Consider the following 21,203-nt stretch of genomic DNA (forward strand, 5'->3'; position numbering starts at 1 on the left):
GAACTGTAGTAAGGAGTGACCCGGCTCAATAGTAAACGAAACTCTAAATAACGGAATTTTGATGCTAAAATATACATCAAAAGGATCGGATTTTTATGCTGATTTTAAATATATATGTTTCATCAAATTTGGTCTTTGTCATCAAAAGTTACGAGCCTGAGAAAATTTGTCTTATTTTAGAAAATAGGGGAAAACACCCCCTAAAAGTCACACCATCGAAAATCACACCATCGCATTCGGCGTATCAGAAAACCCTATAGCAAAATTTTCAAGCTCCTATCTACAAAAATGTGGAATTTCGTATTTTTTGCCAGAAGACAAATCACGGGTGCGTGTTTATTTGTTTGTTTTTTTTTCTTTTCCCCAGGGGTCATCGTATCGACCAAAGGGTCCTAGAATGTTGCAAGAGGGCTCATTCTAACGGAAATGAAAAGTTCTAGTGCCCTTTTTAAGTGATCAAAAAAATTGGAGGGCAACTAGGCCCCTCCCACGGTCATTTTTTTCAGGATTAATCAGGTGGACAACTCCACTTACATTGGTACCATCATTAGTAGAGATGCTGGGAGCAGTGAAGATGTTAAAAGTAGAATAGCCAATACTCGGGGTGTTTTTTCAGAGTTAAAAAAAGTTTGGAATGTAAGTCTGTAAGCCAAGATTAGAATATTGCAAGCTACAGTGATGGCAGTGGTCAAATATGGCTCTGAAGCATGGGTGGCTCGAAAAGCGGATGAAGATTTGCTAGATATTTTCGAGAGAAATCACCTACGGATTGCTCTGGGTACCCGGCTCGCTGACCCTATTTCAAACAGTAGGCTGTACGAAAAGTGTGGTTCAATCCCGCTTTCTAAGGCTATAACGAGATAAAGGTTGAGATGTCTAGGGCAGGTTCTGTGGATGAAGGATGACAGATTGCCGAAGATAGTCCTTTTGGGCCAACCGTCTGGGGCTAAACGGAAAGCAGGTCATCCTCATTTGGGGTGGGGGGGGGGTTCATAAAGAAAGATCTGAAGGAAATGGGAACTTCCACTGAGGGTGTAAAGAGGGAGGCTTTGAATAGACTGGGATGGAGGAGGAGCGTGCGATGCTGTATTGGCCTCAGGTGGTGAGTTTTCCGTAGTAGTTTTAGTAGAAAGATACAAGGGGACCTCAACGAACACAAAAATCTATTAAAAGAAAATGTTGAAGTGATTCATGACTCCCAAAATAGGTCTAGATTCTTATGGTCTCTGATCAGTTAATAACTTATTTGGCGTGTATACTTGGTCAAACGAAGCTAAAGAGACACACATAGCTTTTTTCTGCACCGAAATACTAAATCAGTACCAATTTGCAAAGAAAACGGTACAAATTTGAGCTTGAAAAATTTCGTAGTTTTCAGTGCCGATGTATAAAAACGGTACTGAATTACATCATGATCACATAAAAAGAGAAATACTCAATCATTCCCTTCTCTTCAGCAGGAAAATCAAAAGAACTAACTAATGATTATAATAATTAAATATTTAGCAATAGAAGAGCTTCATCATTTAATTATGATAGAATTCGAAAATAATTGAAAATTTTTAATAAAATAAAAATTTAGTAATAAAAGAACTAAATGGAGAAGCTGAGATCAATCATGGAACTATTGATAACCTTCCATTGACTGATGGTGTCCACGCTGTTTAGTTCTGAAAATTACGCGCAAACAGCATTGTTTTTGTACCCACTGAGCTGTTCAAATTGATACCGAAGAAAGCTACGTGTGTTCTGTCCCTAAGAGATCCCTTGAAAAAGGAAATGAATTTTTCCGATTTGAAAAGCCATAAAATGAACCAAGTACTGTTTTTTCCGATCAGCGTGAAACATTCAGATTAAGTAAACTGAAAACAAGGGACTTTAACAAAGACTATATAGTTTAGAAGAAAAATCTGATTTTATGTCTTTTGAGCACGAAAAATTAGAACTTTTTAAAACATTGATCTGCTTTAAAATAGTAGGCCCTATAGACACCTCAATTAAAATCTCAAAATCAAGGAACCTCATTTAAGACAAAAAAAGAAACCAATTTGGTCGTATTTATTTGCGTGATTTCCTTCAAAAATTCTCTTCTAATAAATGGCTTTGACACACATTTATGTAACAAAATATAACATAAACTGAATAATTCAATAAAATTTTTGGCGAAGATTACATGTATATTCAGGGTCGTCTACAGGATGGGTGGCTAAAGCCTAGTAAAAGACCAAAAATAATACAGATTTTCAAATCACACGAATAATTTTAACCGTGCAAAACTACTGTCAGAAATTTTGAATGAATAATCAGTTTCTAAAATTTGAACTGCAATCCAAAATTTCTGTTCTTAAGCAGAAAAGTTTAATCTGCAAATAATAAGACTTTGTCAAATAAGAAGAAACAGAAATTAATTTAAACTTTTTTTCAGAAAAAAGCTCTCAAAGAAAAGCAAAAAGCATTCTTAAGGGCCTAAGACGAGCAGAAATAAAAGCATATAATACTTCATACTTAGGCGAATATAAATTACTATAAACCAACAAATTAAACCCAAAACTTCTAGAAATTACATAAAAGATCAGGTCAAACACAAACATAACAGATAAAGATGAAAATGAATGAATGAATCCCGAAACAGACAGAGATTAAATTGAAAATTAAAGTCAAACGTAAAACAAACATTAATTGTTGCAATCAGGAGCAGGACTACCACCCGATAAACCATCTAAAGCTCTAGAATCATTTACGCTTTACTGAAAACAAAATACATTCTGAACATTTTCACCGTTACGCCTATACCAACTATATTAAAAAGGAAACAATTGCTGAGGATTCCATGAATTAACATCCTTATGTACAATCCGATTAGTTAACTTACATTAGTAGTTTTAACTAACCTTGATTATTAGTTTGATTTTTTCTTGTCGATGTTTCATCATATCATACATTAAAATAAATGCATTCATAAGACACCTCCCCCTTCTTCTCAAGTAAAGCGCACGAAAAAAAGAAAATCAGAAATTTAACGCAATGTAAAAGACATATCGTTTGCATTATCATTGCATTTTCCACAATGAGTTTGAATTTCAAAATCAAAATGACTGCAGGTCAGCCAACCCTCTTGCAAGTCATTCGGTTCATATTTGTAATTAAATAGAAAAACAAGTTTTTTCAACTAAAAGTAAGGAGCAACATCAAAACTTGAAAGTAACAGGCATTATTATGTTTTTGAGGAGGGTGCCCCCTCCTTAACACATCGCTTTCCGCATTATTTTTAATACTTTTGAAAAAGCTTCTTATTGTTCTAATTAAATTATATAATATAGTTTTAAAGATTAATTAATGTGCAAAATCTACTTAAAACAATTATAATAAGTACCCGAAACTGAAAACCCAGTAGAGTGTGAAACCTATAAAACGTTGCATTGGTGAAAATATTGCACGGATGAAATAAATACACAAATCCTTCTCCCTCCCACGGCCAAAAAACAACAACAACAATAGAATCAGACAAATAAGACAAGGTTTGGTAAATTTTGTGGTTTTTTTTTTTCGTTACTAGCTAGGGAAAACGGTAAAACATAGCAACTAGGTAGACAGTGGACGCACCCCACGATGCCCACTTTTATCTCTCACCAAATATACAAGTTGTTTCCATCGCATTTTTTTAGCTCTTAAAAAGATGCTTAACGTGACACCTTGTTTCTTATTATTTGCCAACAGAAAATAGCAACCAAAATACTCAAAAAAATGCTTTAAAACAATCATAAATACTTATTAATTTCAATAAAAAAGATATTTGTCACTTCTCTTAATTCCCACCCCTGATGGATAAAAATAGAGTCCACTTTAAACATTCCAACTAATGTTTAGGATGTAACCCCTTTTTCCTTTCCCCAGGCTAATTGGCGTTCGCCGAAAAGTAACGTAGTTGAAAATAGACTTTGAGTGAATAAAGTGGACTATATATTTATCCATAAGGGGGGAGGTTTTTTTTTGGGGGGAAGTGAAATAATACGGTCTAAGGAATGAAATGAGTAAGTATTCATGATTAATTAGGGTATTTTTCAGAATGTCTGGTAACTGTTTTCAAGTAAGGAACTAATTATCACTTTAAGGGTCCCTTTATGGGCTCAAAATAAAATTTACAAAGGAAGTGGCTTGTGTATTTGGAAAGAGCACCAAAAAGATGGACACATGCTGTGTTTATCTTCTACTAGCCTGATTTGAAACCTCCCACAATTCCCTACAGATTTATCTGAAGGACTTCTTTTGATAAATCGAGAAATTCAAGCCTTGAATGGAATTTTAATTTGCAAATTGCCATTAATCTTCCATATTCTAGCCTAGAAACACATGTGAAAAGGGGAGAAACTTTAATCAAGCCCTCCACTCCCCAATATTTTGATGTTTTTACGACTCACATTTTCCCCATTGAATGATCATGGTATATTTCCAAAGTTCTATGAAACGAATGACCTTCATATAACAGACAAAACTTCTCCTCAAAAAAAGTAATAAAAAAAGTACCATTGTATAAATTCACTTACTGGAAAAAACCGTGCGATTCGCTATTTTCTTTAAATAAATGAATTACTGTGAAAGTATTTACATTTAAATTTCATTAGGTTTAGGGGTGGAGGGGATTTCTGAATGCATAACTGCGATTGTGTTCTGAACGAAGCTTTTAATGTATATTTCAGACAAAGAAGAAGCTACAGAGGAAGCGGCCGAGAAAAACGAAAATGAGAAGCTTTTGAGGGTCCTAGTTACAGATGATGAAGACATGCCAGACAAGAAAATAAGTGATCCAGTTATCGATGGTCTTATTGGTAAATATTTGAGACTTACATCAGCAACTTTTCAGTTTTAGTTGCATCCTACATTTAATTCGAGTATATGTTCAAGTGCCAAAGACACTAAAATTGAAATCTAATTCTCTAAATTGTATAGGTGGAAACTTTTACAACCATAAACGTGTTTTAAAATTAAGAATACCAGAGAACTCAATCTTTAGTGAGTCCTGTGGTGGCGCAGTGGATTTGACCTTAGCTTGGTAATACGGGACCCAGAGATCGAATCACGCTGCAGAAATACACTGCAGGGCCGACGCAGGGACCTTAGTAGTCAAGAAGTGTCGTTAACTCTTAAATAAAAAAAAAAATCAATCTTTAGTGAAAAAGCCCTCCATATACAATTATGTAGTTTTACGCTTAGCTTGAGATAAGGAATTTGTGTGAAAAATCAGCAGAAAATGAGCTAAAAAATATATTTTCATGGAGCTCTATAAACTGTAGCTTTCTTGATTGCCAAAAAAAAAGACAGCTGAAATAATACAATTTATGCTTTAATATGTATATCATTAAAATTACTTAAGATTGAACAATTTGCTTTACTAGCTAATTGACTTACTAACAAAAGAGTCTTTTTAGGAAAGCCATTTAGGCTATCTTATTCTGTTATATTCACCCCTATAGTTGGTTGTTGATATATCAGTATAATTTAATTCTTTTTGGTAAAAAAATAAGCACTTTTAGTTCTTAATTTTTACATATACGCGCTACCCTATTTTTGCACAATAGCCCTATTGAACATGACGGTCGTAGCAATTTCTTGATTGTTTTGCAGCCAAACGATCAGATGCAGATATAGCGGGTGTTGCAACGGTTTGGTTGGGCTTGTTTTTTAAATGAAAGTAAGGAGCGACATTAAAACTTAAAACGAAAAGAAATTACTCCGTATATGAAAGGGGCTTTTCCTTCTCGATGCCCCGCTCTTTACGCTAAAGTTTGACTCTTTCTCTTAACTCTAAATTTAAAAACAGTAAAAAAAACTTTAGCGTAAAGAGCGGGGCATTGAGAAGGAAAAGCCCCTTTCATATACGGAGTAATTTCTTTTCGTTTTAAGTTTTAATGTCGCTCCTTACTTTCATTTAAAAAACTTGTTTTTTTTTAATTTAATTTTTGAACGTTTTTGAATTACTGCATGTTTTGATTTTGGCTCTCCGCAGAAGAATAATTAAAACGAAATTTGTATTTTTTTTTTGGGCTAAATTTGGGCTAAATTTATAATTTTGATCGAATGATCTTGAGAAAAAAAGAGCGGGGGAGGAAGCCTAGTTGCCCTCCGATTTTCGGTTAATTAGAAAGGCAACTAGAACTTTTAATTTTTTACGAATCTTTTTACAAGTAAAAGATATACGTAACTTATAAATTAGCTTACGTAAAGAACTTTTGTATTCTTATGTTTTTATTACATATATGACGGGGTTCGCCCCCTCGTCAGTACCTCGCTCTTTACAATAAAGCTTGAATTTTGTCCCAATTCATTAAGAATTACCCCTGAATCACAAAAGCCGCCGAATAAATAGTTGAAATTACTAAAAATACTTTAGCGTAAAAAGCGAGGTATTAGGAGGAGGTGAGCCCCTCACATGGGTAATAATTTCTGTTCGTTTTAAGTTTTAATACTGCTGCTTACTTCCAGCTGAAAAAAACTTTTTCATTGTTTTTTTTAAGTAATGCTAGTAAATCCTGTGCTCCTTTCATGGACATTTTCTTCCCCCATGACAAATTCCTCGATGGAAAGTTCCCCCAGCATATCCCCCTCTTCTCAACCCTTGCCTCCAACCAAAAAATCCTCCTGAAAACGCCTGCACACTTCCCAATAACCATTACTATATGTAAGCACTGGTCAAAGTTTTGAACTTGTAACCCCTCCCACGGGGACTGTGAGGGAGTAAGTCGTCCCCAAAGACATAGTTATAAGGTTTTTCGACTACGTTGAATAAAATGGCTATCTCAGAATTTTAATCCGCTTACTTTGGGAAAATAATTAGCGTGGGAGGGGGCCTAGGTGCCCTCCAATTTTTTTGGTTACTTAAAAAGGGCACTAGAACTTTTCATTTCCGTTAGAATGAGCCCTCTTGCAACATTCTAGGACAACTGGGTCGATACGATCACCCCTGGGAAAAAAAAAAACCAAAAACAAATAAACACGCATCCGTGATCTGCCTTCTGGCAAAAAATATAAAATTCCACATTTTTGTAGATAGGAGCTTGAAACTTCTACAGTAGGGTTCTCTGATACGCTGAATCTGATGCTGTGGTTTTCGTTAAGATTCTATGACTTTTAGGGGGTGTTTCCCCCTATTCTCTAAAATAGCGCAAATTTTCTCAGGCTCGTAACGTTTGATGGATAAGACTAAACTTGATGAAACTTATATATTTAAAATCAGCATCAAAATGCACTTCTTTTGATGTAGCTATTGGTACCAAAATTCCATTTTTTAGACTTTTGGTTACTATTGAGCCGGGTCACTCCTTACTACAGTTCGTTACCACGAACTGTTTGACAAGAAAATTTTCTCCTAATTTCATTTTACGACTCAGTGTGGCAACAAAGCAGAGAATTTATGTAAGGAAAATATATTAATAGTTGCATAACAACCTATGAAGAAAGGAAATCCCAGCTTCCAGGTATGAATAGACCCAAGGTTTAGACAGGGGGCAAAATGTTGTTTTTATTTTGATGTCCTTAGTAGGTTAACATTCATTCCCAGTTAGATATGACTAATAGTGTATTTTTCTGATTTTGTGAAGCAGATTTTCTAATTTTCTGAGCAGACGCGGTAATTCTGGAGTCCCTTTATACCAATCCCATTCAAAATTTGAGATTTTGAGCAAGTGTCCAGAACTGAAACAAGCCAAAACTGAAGTTTAATCTATTTCAACTTAGCTAATGTTAAGATGTTAATGATATTAAATGATATTAAATATTAAATGATATTAAATGTTAATGATTAAGACTATTCAGAATTATTCCTAGAATTTTCTGATTGGCTATCATCCGAGCCTTGTTAAGATGAAATGAAAAAACAACTTTTTTTAAATGAAAGTAAGGAGTGACATTAAAACTTAAAACGAACAGAAATTACTCCGTATATGAAAGGGACTTTTCCTCCTCAACACCCCGCTCTTTACGCTAAAGTTTGACTCTTTCTCTTAAATCTACGTCTTAAAACAGTAAAAACCTTTAGCGTAAAGTGCGGAGCGTTGAGGAGGAAAAGCCCAAACAAACATGATGTCAGTCAACAGACAAACAAACGACTTATATATATATATATATATATATATATATATATATATATATATATATATATATATATATATATATATATATATATAAAATATATAGTTGTCTGTCTGTGTGTCTGTCTGTCTGTTAGGTAACGTCATGTTTCTGTGTTGACTGACGTCATGAAGTTAGTTGTCGTCATTTTTGCTTTGACGGTGATACAACATTAACAGCTTTTTTTTCGCTTTGCAAAAATGATTCTTTTGCAAAAAAACTGCTGTATACTGAAGTGCCTTCGTATTACACGTGGAATACTAAAAATAAAGTATTTGAACGTCGAAAACAGGGTAAGTCAGTCGACGGCCAACCTACCATCTTCAAAGATACCACGATAGGAAGACTCTACACCGTTCACCCCAATCAACATGAATGCTTCTTTCTACGCCTGCTTTTGGTGAATGTACACGGTCCGACATCCTTTGAGTATTTGAGAACTGTAAACGGTACTATACATGACACTTACCGTAGTGCATGCCAAGCTCTGAATTTATTGGAGAATGACCAACACTGGGATAACTGCATCAATGACGCGTACGAAACGTCAACCCCAAGTCAAATTCGTGCATTGTTTGGCATCATTTTAACAACTTGCTCTCCATCAGCTCCTACAGAGTTATGGGAAAAATATAAGTCAAAAATGTCCGAAGATATACTCCATCGAAAACAGTTAGAGACGTCAGATATGACTTTTGATTTTACATCAGAAATTTATAACTACACTTTAGTTATTATAGAAGATTTGTGCGTACGTATGGCACACAAACCTCTTCAGGATTTGGGAATGCCTTCACCTAACCGTATCCCTGCTGTTTCGACATGTGTAGAATTGGATCGTGAACAAAGTTACAGTACGAGTGATCTATTGTCGTATGTACAAAATAACATTTCCAAGTTAACGTCGGAACAAAAAGACATTTATGATACGATAATGCATTGTGTCGATAACAACGTTGGAGAAATTTTCTTTTTGGATGCGCCAGGAGGTACTGGTAAAACATTTGTGATAAAACTGATTCTGACATCAATTCGATCAAAAAATGATATAGCGTTGGCAATTGCGTCGTCCGGAATAGCCGCAACATTGCTGCCTGGTGGAAGAACTGCTCATTCCGCTTTGAAATTGCCTCTGAATTTGCATTCTACAGAAACTCCCACGTGCAAAATTTCCAAATCATCTGGGATGGGTAAGGTATTGCAGCAATGCAAACTTATTATTTGGGATGAGTCCACAATGGCACACAAAAAATCGCTCGAGGCTCTGGATCAATGCTTGAAAGATTTGAGAGGGAAGTCAAAACCCTTTGGCAGCACATTAATATTGCTTGCGGGAGATTTCAGGCAAACATTACCTATAATACCTAGATCAACTCCTGCAGACGAAATGAATGCTTGCCTGAAAAATTCTAATTTATGGGCACACGTAAAAATATTAAAATTAACTACAAATATGCGTGTCCGATTGCAAAACGATGACTCTGGTCAAATATTTTCAGATCAATTGCTGACAATTGGAAACGGAAAGCTCCCAGTAGACTCAATTTCAGGACGTATACAACTACCTGCTGATGTGACGTCCAAAAATGAATTGATTGAAAAAGTATTTCCGAATATTCTAAAAAATTATAAAAATAATAAATGGCTAAGTGAAAGAGCGATTCTCGCACCCAAAAATATAGACGTCCACGAAATCAACAATATTGTTTTGACCAAGATTCGAGACCAGGCAGTCCTTTAGAAGTCAGTCGACACAGTTTTGGAACCAAATGAAGCGGTTAATTATCCATCTGAATTTTTAAATTCCATAGATCCTTCAGGGTTTCCACCACACGTGCTACAACTAAAAATAGGCGTACCAATAATACTTTTAAGAAATATCAACCCACCAAAGTTTTGCAATGGCACGCAACTTGCCGTAAAAAAAAAAAAAATGGAAAACCTAATAGAGGCCACAATCTTGACAGGGCCTTATGAGGGTGAGGCTGTTCTTATTCCTCGCATTCCCATGATTCCAACGGATCTGCTTTTTCAATTTAAAAGATTGCAATTCCCAATTCGATTAGTATTTGCAATCACCATTAACAAAGCTCAAGGTCAATCATTGGAAAAATGTGGTATAGATCTTAATACTGATTGTTTTTCCCATGGACAATTGTACGTTGCATGTTCGAGGGTCGGTAAACCTGACAATGTATTTATATGCAGCGACAATTGGACAGCGAAGAATGTTGTATATTCGCAAGTTTTACGCAGTTAATTTGTATTGTATCTATCTATCTATCTATCTATCTATATAAAAACGAGTTGTGTGGATGCATGTTTGTTTGTTTGTAAAAAGAGCGTTTTCATATGACGTCATTATTAGTACATACGGCTTTGTATATGCACAGACAATGGGAAAGCCAAGCATGTTGTTTATTCGCAATTTTTACGTAGTTTGAAACACATATTTAAATCTATCTATATTCACAGGTGGGACACAGGGACACAACTACAATGGCGCATAACTAATATGGCGCGTAACGACTTACGCGCGCGGGGGGGCTTGGGGGGCGCGAAGCGCCCCACCAACTAGGTGTTGGGGTGGCGCGAAGCGCCACCCCAACAGCTAGTATATATATATATATATATATATATATGTGTGGTTCTCCAGTTACTTTTGACTATTAAAAAGTGCAGTAGTCCTTTCAATTTCCAATCGAATGAGCCCTTTCCAAAATTTCTATGACAACTCCTTCGATACAAAGTACCCTGGTCTAAAAAAATAAGAAACTTTTGCTCACAACACACTTTACTTTGGCAGCGCTATTGCACTGCACATGGTAAAACCATCTACCGAAGCTTTCTTAACATTTGATTAGAAGTGAGTAAAGAGTATTTCAGCCTTGATGCCCTTGCTTCACAACTTGTGCCAGTTTTCAGTTTCCGTTATAAATGAAGAATCTTTGTTTCTGTTTTCGCAGCCAGGTCCAGTTCAAAACAACGAACCAACAAAGCAGTGGGCTAAATCTTTCTCGACACTACGCTCTAGGTGCGGGTACTCGTTTTACCCGTTTCTAACAAACCACAACTGGTGTTTGAAACTCTGGGGTCGGATTTCCTTATTTTTTTGGAAATTTACTTTTATCTGAAGTGGTCCTAGTTTGATAAGCTTCAACTTTTCTAAGTTTTTTTTTTTTTTAGGCCGGGATTGTGATTGACTCTTGCGATTCCAGCTTGCTTTAAACTTTAGGCTTCAGATTTTACTCCTTCTATTCTTGACACATGCTGAGAAATGAATTTCTCTGACTGACTAATAAGCCTAGTTCCATATTCGCTGATTGATCGCCTCATTTCTAGCACTTGTATTACAATGTCTGATTCGCTTGTAATGGAATCCAACTTAACTGCAAGTTTCAGTTTCTTCGGTACAGCCAATAATGCAATAATTAGAGCGAATAGATTGCTCATTCCCAATGTTTCTTCGTGATCACTTTCCGAACAGCAAACTTCTTCCAAGGTTTTTTTTTCTTTCACAACATTTCATATTGCCAGACCTTAGAGGATAAGTAACTTCGATTTTCAAGCCACATCTTCTTTTATTCACACTTCGATATTTGTCAAGGATAGACCAAGACAAACTTTCTAAAGTGATGTCTGGAATGTTACTTCGATTTCACCACAGTTGTTTTTCTGTATTTATTTCAGGTATTCGAAAAAATTGAAAAGTTTGAAATGAATTCAAAAACTTTTATATGAAAACCTAACCATGATTCATTAAACTTGCAAGGCAATCTCAAAATTATATTCTTTTTTGTTTCTTGCAGTCAATTTGATATTCCTTAGTTTAGTTCAGTTCAGTTCCATGTTTAAAGCATACCTCGAAAGAAAAAAGAGCAAGAACCCCAACAGTAGAGAGCAAGCTCAAACGTGTAGAGATTAGAGATCTGCTGAATAGTAATAACGCTATTTTGTATATATATATATATATATATATAAATATATATATATATATATATATATATATATATATATATATATATATATATATATATATATATATATATATATATATATATATATATATATATATATATATATATCATTTGTTATAATTCATATATATGGTATATATATGTTTAGTTATAATTCATTATCCTTAAAACTCACACGATTCCAATACTCCAATCCTATAAGAAAGGCCTCTTACTAAGACTGTCCTCTAACTCACAAAAACACAATTAAATTAGGTAAAAATACAAAAAGTTTTAATATTAAAAGAACATGTTCACCGCCCTTCTGCATAAGTCATCTTTTTATCATATATAGTTAAAAATTAAATAATATAATTATATAAAAAATAATTGAATATAATTAAATTACTAACCTTTAACAAACTGACGCTCGCTGATCAAATTGTCCCCTTAAAATTGAGATTCTACCCAGAATGTGGGAATCTATCATATCAGATCGTGTACTATCAACTAGGGCATCTGCTGAAGTTTCTTGATAAACATCTTTGGTAGTGTCAGAATGTGAAAAACCAGGTGTCTGTGATTTCGAAGCACTAAAACAAGAGGCAGAAGACAGAATTGAAGATACTGAAGACAGACTAAGCTTTCTGTTGACTTAAACTGCATTAAGCTATATTGCTGTTCGACATGAATTTCGCTCGTGACAGGGCCTTTAACAATTTTCTTTGAGCTTTCTAAGTGTAACCATTTTGGAATATCAAATATAGAGATCTTTTGCACAATATTCGGCCTAATCTTCGCTTTAGCACCGTTTTACAATTCCTCACTATGATGCTTTAGGTTGTGAATAGTTCGTAAATCAGAGTCAAATTCGTAATGCCTTTCATCATTCTTTTTTTAAAACAAACTTCACACACAAGCTTTATTCTACTTTTGGATCTGTTTCTTTGTTCTGCAGATATTTCATGTACTGATGATCTAAGCAAATAAAGCGTCCTTTTTTGTTCAAATGTAGAATCGCATTAATTAAAATTGAAATTCCAAGATCACTGAGAAACTTGTTTCCCTGTAAACTTTCCTCATTCTTGAAAAATTGTCGATTTCGAAATGGCCATGTATTACAGAATTTTCTTTTGGAGTAGGAGTACAACCCAGGTTACTGGGCTTCCAGTATTCTTTCTTTTTTTTGTTAAGCAAAGTCTTAAAATAAGTATAGTTCACAAAGCAGCAAAATTTTCATTTAGAATTAAAAATTGTTTCTTTTCCTCGCAGTTTTAATTCTTCATACCCTCGGTTATTTGAGTTGTCATAGGGCTTTTGAGAATAAGCGGAAGAGGTCTAGTTCTAAATAAGCTTAGTTTAACCTTGCCAGCTGTTTCCGATATTTTGAAAATAAACAACAATATTTCCCAACATGGTTCTTTTCAGTAGAGAACAACCGAGGCGTAGTCCCTGCTAACCAACGCTTTGGAAAATGTCAAGTTTTGTAAGGCCCCACCTGACAAGTCCTTTTCTAGGTGGCGAATTGGTTTCTCTTAACTTCGTGCAATTGGAGCAGTCAATTTCATCGTCTATTCCCGACGGAAGTCTTTTATTACATAGTAGTGGGCCAAAAAAGAATTGAGCTTTTGTTGACTTTGTGCAGATGAAGCAGTGAATTTCGTAGTCTTTCGTCCGACGGAAGTCTAACGACATTAGGTTGGACCGATTATATATAAAGTCTCATAAGGCTTAGGTAAACAAGTCGTTTTCTAAAGGGGGCAATTGGTTTTTGTCAGCTTTCCGCAGACAAAACAGCGAATTTTGTTGTTCTTCGGCCGACAAAAGTATTTGATGACATTGCATTAGACCGAGAAAATACCAAGTTTTGTAGGATCCCGGTCGATTAGTTGATTTTAGGTGGTCAATAGGTTTCCGTCGACTTCGCGCACATGAAGTCGTAAGTTTCGTCGGGCTTCGTCCTACGAAATTCCTTCCAGAAACTTCACTTAGTGCCAAAAGATAGCTAGCCTTAGGACTTTCAGCTTAAAACCCTAAGCCGTTGCTAGGATATTACTAATGCACCACTTTAATAACCCACATGCACATAGTGTGAGCATGAAAATTTCCCCGAAAATTTCTCCTTAATATTCTTAGCCTTAGTAGTAGCATTAGTGGTAGTAGTAGTAGTTGTAGTAGTAGTAGTAGTAGTATGCATATAGTACCTTTTGGTTGGTTCAACATCTTCCTCATTATACACTCAAGTTAGCGACAGCAGTATAGTAGTAGCAGTATGCACAGAGTAGTGTAGTCGAAATAGACTTTCAACAAATTGCAACAAAAATGATTTTAATTTTATTCAATATAGAAAAAGGAGCTTAATGATCGAATCAAAATAGGTATCGCGACCCCGGGGAGAAACAGGTCAAATTTGCCCTTTAAGTACAGAGGAGGGGGAAAAAGCTAAAAAGTTGATTTCTTAAAAATGAATAGAAAGGGATATCTTCTATGGGATCATTGAGGTTGCAGAAAAAAGTGAACGTAAAAGGGTCCATCCCCAGTATCACAGAGATATTTTTGCAAATTCACCGTTAGAGTTTGAAGGGATAGGGGTAACCCCAAAATTCAACAAAATATTCATTTTTACTGAGCAAGGACTCCTTTTTAGGGTATTCTTGACCGTAGATAATGAAAAAGGAAAACAAAGAGACTTATAACCAGCAAACATCTGCAATTACAATCTCATGGAATATAAATTACGTGCTTCTGTAGAACCGGCTACCCTTTACTGAAGTCCTGATTAAAGAAAATTCTTTTTTAAAAAATGAATAGACGGAACTTAAACCTAGAAAATAACTTAATTGAATACCCTGCCTAAGAGAAAAAAATCCAAGGCTTTAAGACACATAAAGTGTGGCTCATTTAATAATATAGCAAAATCAATTAATACGAAGATTAGGGAATGAACTAAATAACTTTGATTTCAATTATTTTCACCTCGTCAAACATAAAAAGAAAAAATCTTTCAAAAATTATTTGCACTATAGGTAATTTCATCGCCTTCATGGTTCTGTAAAGGTCATGGTTCCATAGCATTCTGGCAGGAGATCCCTCTGCATGATTTGTACGCTATACAGCAATCCAGACCCAACTTCATGCATTAGCATCTTTCTGAGTCACAGGCGTTTGGCTTACAGGAGTACTTCATAACTTTCAAAAGCTGCAATTGAGCCGGAGATCAATAATCATCAGAACCAAGACGGTTTCTTTACACCTGAATCCCCGCTGAAGAGGGATGAGACTACTATTTCCACACCAAATCCGAACCTGATGATAGACATGCAGCGAGTGAAACTTTGCTGATGCACCTGTGGGTGGCAAGTCTCGAAGATGAACACATTTTGAGAATGTTAAGACCTGGTTTTGGAAGATATGATATCAATCTGATTTTATATCTTCATCACTCTTGTATCCATATAAGGACAGTAAAACATGTTTTCTATCATTAACTATCTCTTCCTTTGTGCTTGGCTTCAGAAAAACCAGAAAACTTCTTTGCAACGCCTCGTTTTCCTTAAGCATGCATATAGCTTTTCTGTTTCCAACACAGTGTAATTGGAAGTGGTGTCACAGAAAAGCCCTGCCTGGCAGAAAAGTGTGGAATTGCTGAGTTCTATTCCCAAGTAGATTTCATCATGTTTAAGTCCCATGTAACACTTACACTACCTTGTTTCGCTTCTGAAGAATAATGTATCTTGTTGAGATCGCATATGACATGAAATAATAAAACAAAGAGTTAGTCAGTAACATCACCATCTAGCACAGCAGGAGGAACATTAGACTTCTCAGCAGCAGTTTTAACCATCTTCACACCCGTGTTGCTTTCTCTTGGAATATTTCGATCCCCCTTTCACGTTAGCTTTCACCGAGCATGTGGATGAACCTCGCCTTATTTTTTTATGCAAATTCATGGGTATTGGAATTTATGTATATGCACTAAACAGCGCTTCTCTTCCGCTAAACTCCACGCGTCTGTTTTGTCTCTGGTCTTCTGTTACGGGTCCTCCGTCGATCCGTCATAACCACTGTAGGTTGTGGGTACCACGTTCCGATAGATGCCAACTACTGGTCGAATATAATTGAAAAGCTGGTTCCAATCTTCCACCGAAGTCTATGAAGACGAGATCCACCATCCACAACGTAACGATGGGGTCGTAGTAGTTATTTGAGAACAGATGATTTATATTTCTACAAGCTTCAAATAAAGCTTTCACAAGATCAGACTTGTTTGATCTCCTCATGAGGTCATCTTCGTCAAAGAATGACGAAGGAATAGCACATGGTTCATGTTTGAAGCAATCTCTTTCTGGTGTGATTAAACATTTTGCAACAACCTAGAACCTCCAGAAGATTAGGCTAGGATCTATGTGCTTGATGTCCAATACGCAAGCTCTCATGGCTGTCATGAGGGCTGCTTGTGATTTCTTTCTGAAAACATAATCCTTTACTGACTTGTCGACCATAAAATCAAGAGTTACTATTCCCGCTTTTAGAGCTTCTTCTGTGTTTGATTCTAAGGGAGCCATTACTCTATTCACTATATTTTTGTGTCCTTCACAATCTTTGAGTATGACTTTTCAAGCATTTTTATGACTTCGTGGTCTGTTTTTTTTTGTCTTGGGAGCTCCATCTCGTTTTGTTATTCGCTAGTCCAATATTTCTTTCCACCCTTGGGAAGAAGACAAACATGCGTCCGGGATATTTCTAAGTTACTGAAAACATTGAAAAGGGTTACAATGAGCATGATACAACATTACTTCATCAGGTCAGCAGAAAATACGTCCACCATAGTGTGTAGATAAACATGAGTTACATTTCGCAATATTTAACATTTTGGTATTTTTTGTTTTATAAATAAATAATTGATTTAATATAAAATATTTAATATAAGTACATTATATTTAACATTTCATATTTAATATAAGTACCGAGACAAAGTAATCAAACGTACAATGTAAAAATTAAGTTTTATCAGAAAATAGTATAACCTAGGGGATAAATACTTATTGTACGAGAAACTTTGGGAAAACATTGAAAGGGGCCATAATATAACTGATGTAGCCTATTAAGACTTGCATCAGCGGAAAAAAAAATCAACTTGAATTGAAAGAAAAGCATTGATATCATTTCGAAATACATAAAATCCTATTATAGTATGCTTTATTCATACATATACGAGAGAGGATGACTATGGCTGATCGCAGCCGAATATTTCGCAATATCTAGCATTTTGGTATTTTTTGTTTTATAAATAAGTATAAGCATATGAGACAAAGTAATCAAACATACAATGTAAAAATTAAGTTTTATCAGAAAAAAAAACTATAAACTAGGGGATAGTACCTATTGTACGAGAAACTTTGGAAAAACGTTGAAAGGGGCCATAACGTAACTGATGTATTAGGATTTGCATCAGCGGAAGAAAATCAACTTGAATCGAAAGAAAAGGATTGATATCATTTCGAAACATATAAAATCCTATTATAGTATGTTTTATCCATACGCACACGAGAGAGGATGACTATGGCTGATCTTGCTTTACAGCATAAGGAAATTGGTTCCCTTTTTAACCGAAAGTAAGGAGCAGCAGTAAAAAATAGAACGATCAGAAATTATTACAAATATGAAGGAGGTTGCCTCCTCCTAAACACCTCGCTCTTCACGCTAAAATTTTTGGCACTTTAAAAAAGCTACTTATTGTTCTAATTAAACGACCCTTGTGTTTCAGAAGTCTTTTTTATTGAATTGGGACTAAATTGGAAACCTTAGCGTAAAGAGTGAGGTGTTGAGGAGGAGGCAACCCCTTATATACGTAGTAATTTCTTTCATGTTTATTTTTTATTCTGCTCCTTAATTTCGGTTGGAAAAATTGGCTTTTTTTATTTATTTTCTGATCGTTTTTCAATAACGCTAGGTTTGCTGACCCCAACTTCACAGTAAAATCCCCCTCTCCAAGAAATATCCTCCGGACAATTCAATCCTGGTGAAAATGTACCCTAGACAATTCCACGCGTAAAATTGAATCGGTAAAGAGACAGCAAGACATATAAAGAAATTTCAAACAGGAAATCTGGCAAATTTACCCACAGGAAAGTTTTCCCTGAAAAGTTCACCCCCTGGTAACTTCTGTTTCCGTGGATATTTTTCCCCGTCCAAATTCCCCAGCAGTAAACTAGTCCTCCCCTACCCACACGAAAAATGTGTGCATACTTCTCAATAACAAATCAAATAGTTCGTGGTAACGAACTGTAGTAAGGAGCGATCCAGCTCAATAGTAACCGAAAATCTAAAAAATGGAATTTTGATACCATTAGTTACATCAAAAGAATCGCTTTTCATGCTGATTCTAGTTATATAAGTTTAATAAAGTTTAGTTTTACCCATCAGAAGTTACGAGTCTCAGAAAATATGCCTTATTTTAAATAATAGGGCGAATAACCCTTAAACGTCAATGAATCTTAACGAAAATCACACCATCAGATTCAGGATATCAGAGAGTTCTATTGTAGAAGTTTTAAGCTCCATTCTAAAAAAAGAGGAATTTTGTTGTTTTTTTCCAGAAGGCAGATTACAGATGCGTGTTTATTTGTTTTTTTTTTGTTTTTTTCTTTTCCCCAGGGGTGATCGTATCGACCCGGTGGTCCTAGAATGTCGCAAGAGTACTCATTCTAACAGCAATTAAAAGCTCTAGTGCCCATTTTAAGTGACCAAAAAATGGACAGCACCTAGGCCCCTCCCACGCTCGTTTTTTCCGGAAGTCACTGGATCAAAATTTTGAGGTAGTAATTTTGTTCAGCATAGTCGAAAAATCTAGTAATTATGTCTCTTGGGACGGCTTAATCCCCCAAAGTCCCCAGGCGAGGGGCTTCAAGTTATAAACTTGGACCATTGTTTACATATAGTAATGGTTATTTGGACGTGTGCAGTCGTTTTCAGGGGGAATTTTTTACGTTAAAGGGGGGCCGGGTGGAGGAGGCTACATGAAAGGATCTTTCTAAGGAGGACTTTACCATGAGGGAAGAAAATCAAACAGTTTGTGGTAACGAACTGTAGTAAGGAGCGACCCCGCTCAATATTAACCGAAACTCTAAAAAACGGAATTTTAATACGATTAGTTACATCAAAAAATCGCATTTTATGTTGATTTTAATTATATAAGTTTCATCAAGTTTAGTCTTATCCATCGAAAGTTATGAACCTGAGAAAATTTGCTTTATTTTAGAAAATAGGGGAAAACACCCCCTAAAAGTAATTGGATCTTAAAGAAAATCACACCATCAAATTCAGCTTATCACAGAACCCAAATGTAGAAGTTTCAAGCTCCTATCTACAAAAATATGGAATTTTGTAATCTTTGCCAGAAGAAAGATCACGGATGTCTGTTTATTTGTTTTTTTTTTCCTGGGTGATCGTATCGACCCAGATATCCTAAAATGTCGCTCTAGGATTCATTCTAACGAAATTTAAAAGTTCAGGTGTCCTTTTTAAGTGATCAAAAAATCGAAGGGCACCTAGGCCCCCTCCCACGCTAATTTTTTCCCAAAGTCACTGGATCAAAATTCTGAGATAGCAATCATGTTCAGCATAGTCGAGAAACATAATAATTATGTCTTTCAGGACGACTTAATCCCCCACAGTCCCTGGGGGAGGGGCTGCAAGTTACAGACTTTGACCATTGTTTACCCATAGAAATGGTTCTTGGGAAGTGTACAGACGTTTTCAGGGGGACCCTTTCGTGTTGAAGGGGTTGAGGGGTTAGGAGGGAGGATGTTTCCATGGAGGAATTTATCATGAGGGAAGAGAACTTCCATGAAGGGGCAGCAGGATTTTCTAACATTATTGAACAAAAAGAATGAGAAAATAAATAAATAAAATTCAATTGGAAGTAAGGAGCAGTATTACAATCTAAAAAGAACAGAAATTACTGCGTAAATAAGGAGGTTCCTCTCCTCCACAATGCTTCAATTTTCAAGTTAAGCATTTTTAGTAATTTCAACTATTTATTCTACGGCCTTTGGGATTCAGGGGTCATTCTTAAAGAATTAGGACAAAATTCAAAATTTAGCGTAAAGAGCGAGGTATTGACTAGGGGGCACACCCCCTCATATACGTAATAAAAATATACAAATATAGAAGTTGGTTACGTAAGTTAATTCTTAAGTTACGTATATTTATTACTAATAAAAACGTTCATAAAAAATAAAAAGTTCTAGCTGCCTTTTTAAATAACCAAAAACCGGAGGGCAGCTTGGCCTCCTCCCCCACCCCCTTTTTTGCATCAAAATCTTCTGATCAAGACTATGAGAAAGCCATTTAGCCGAAAAACAAATTAATATTCAAATCTCGTTTTAATTATCTGCGGTGATCCAAAATCAAAACATGCATTAATCAAAAACGTTCAGAAATTAAATAAAAAAAACAAGTTTTTTAAGCGCAAGTAAGGAGCGACACTAAAACTTAAAACGAACAGAAATTATTCAGTATTTGGAAGGGGCTGTCCCCCCTCCCCAACGTCTTGCTCTTTGCGCCAAAGTTTGTCACTTTGTCACAACTCTACTTTTTAAAACAATAAAAAAAACTTTAGCGTAAAGAATGAGACTTTGAGGAGGGGACAACCCCTTTCATATACAGAATAATTTCTATTCGTTTTAAGTTTTAATGTCACTCCTTGCTTGCAGTTAAAAAACTTGTTTTTTAACTTTCCTCCAGGGGCTGTAGGGGATCATGTTGTCTCGGAAGACACAGTTATTAGGCTTTTCAGCTATGCTGTACAAAATAGTTATCTCAGAAATTTGATCGGACGATTTTGGGGAAGAATTGGCATGGGAGGGGGCCTAGTTGCCCTCCAATTTTTGGTCCCTTAAAAAGGGAACTAAAACTTTTCATTTTCGTTAGAATGGGCCCTATCCCGACGTTCTAGACGCACAGGGTCGATACGATCACTCATGGGGAAAAAATTAATGAACACCCATCCGTGATTTTTCATCTTTCAAAAATTGCAAAATTCTACATTTTTGTAGATAGGAGCTTGAAACCTCTACAGTAGGTTTTTTTTTTGATACGCTGAATCTGATATTGTAATTT

General features: G+C 35.6%; 1 protein-coding gene across 2 annotated transcripts in view; it reads left to right on the forward strand.

Moving 5' to 3' along the window:
* The window catches only part of LOC136041976 (uncharacterized), a 54,067-nt gene that overhangs the window by 23,423 nt on the left and 9,441 nt on the right, over positions 1 to 21,203 (forward strand). For both annotated transcript variants that reach the window (XM_065726803.1, XM_065726802.1), the window contains exon 4: positions 4,698 to 4,826. In XM_065726803.1, the coding sequence (XP_065582875.1) occupies positions 4,698 to 4,826 (129 nt within the window). The remainder of the gene's footprint in view (positions 1 to 4,697; positions 4,827 to 21,203) is intronic.

Source organism: Artemia franciscana, unplaced genomic scaffold (assembly GCF_032884065.1).
Source record: "Artemia franciscana unplaced genomic scaffold, ASM3288406v1 PGA_scaffold_52, whole genome shotgun sequence".
Taxonomy (NCBI): Eukaryota; Metazoa; Arthropoda; class Branchiopoda; order Anostraca; family Artemiidae; genus Artemia; species Artemia franciscana.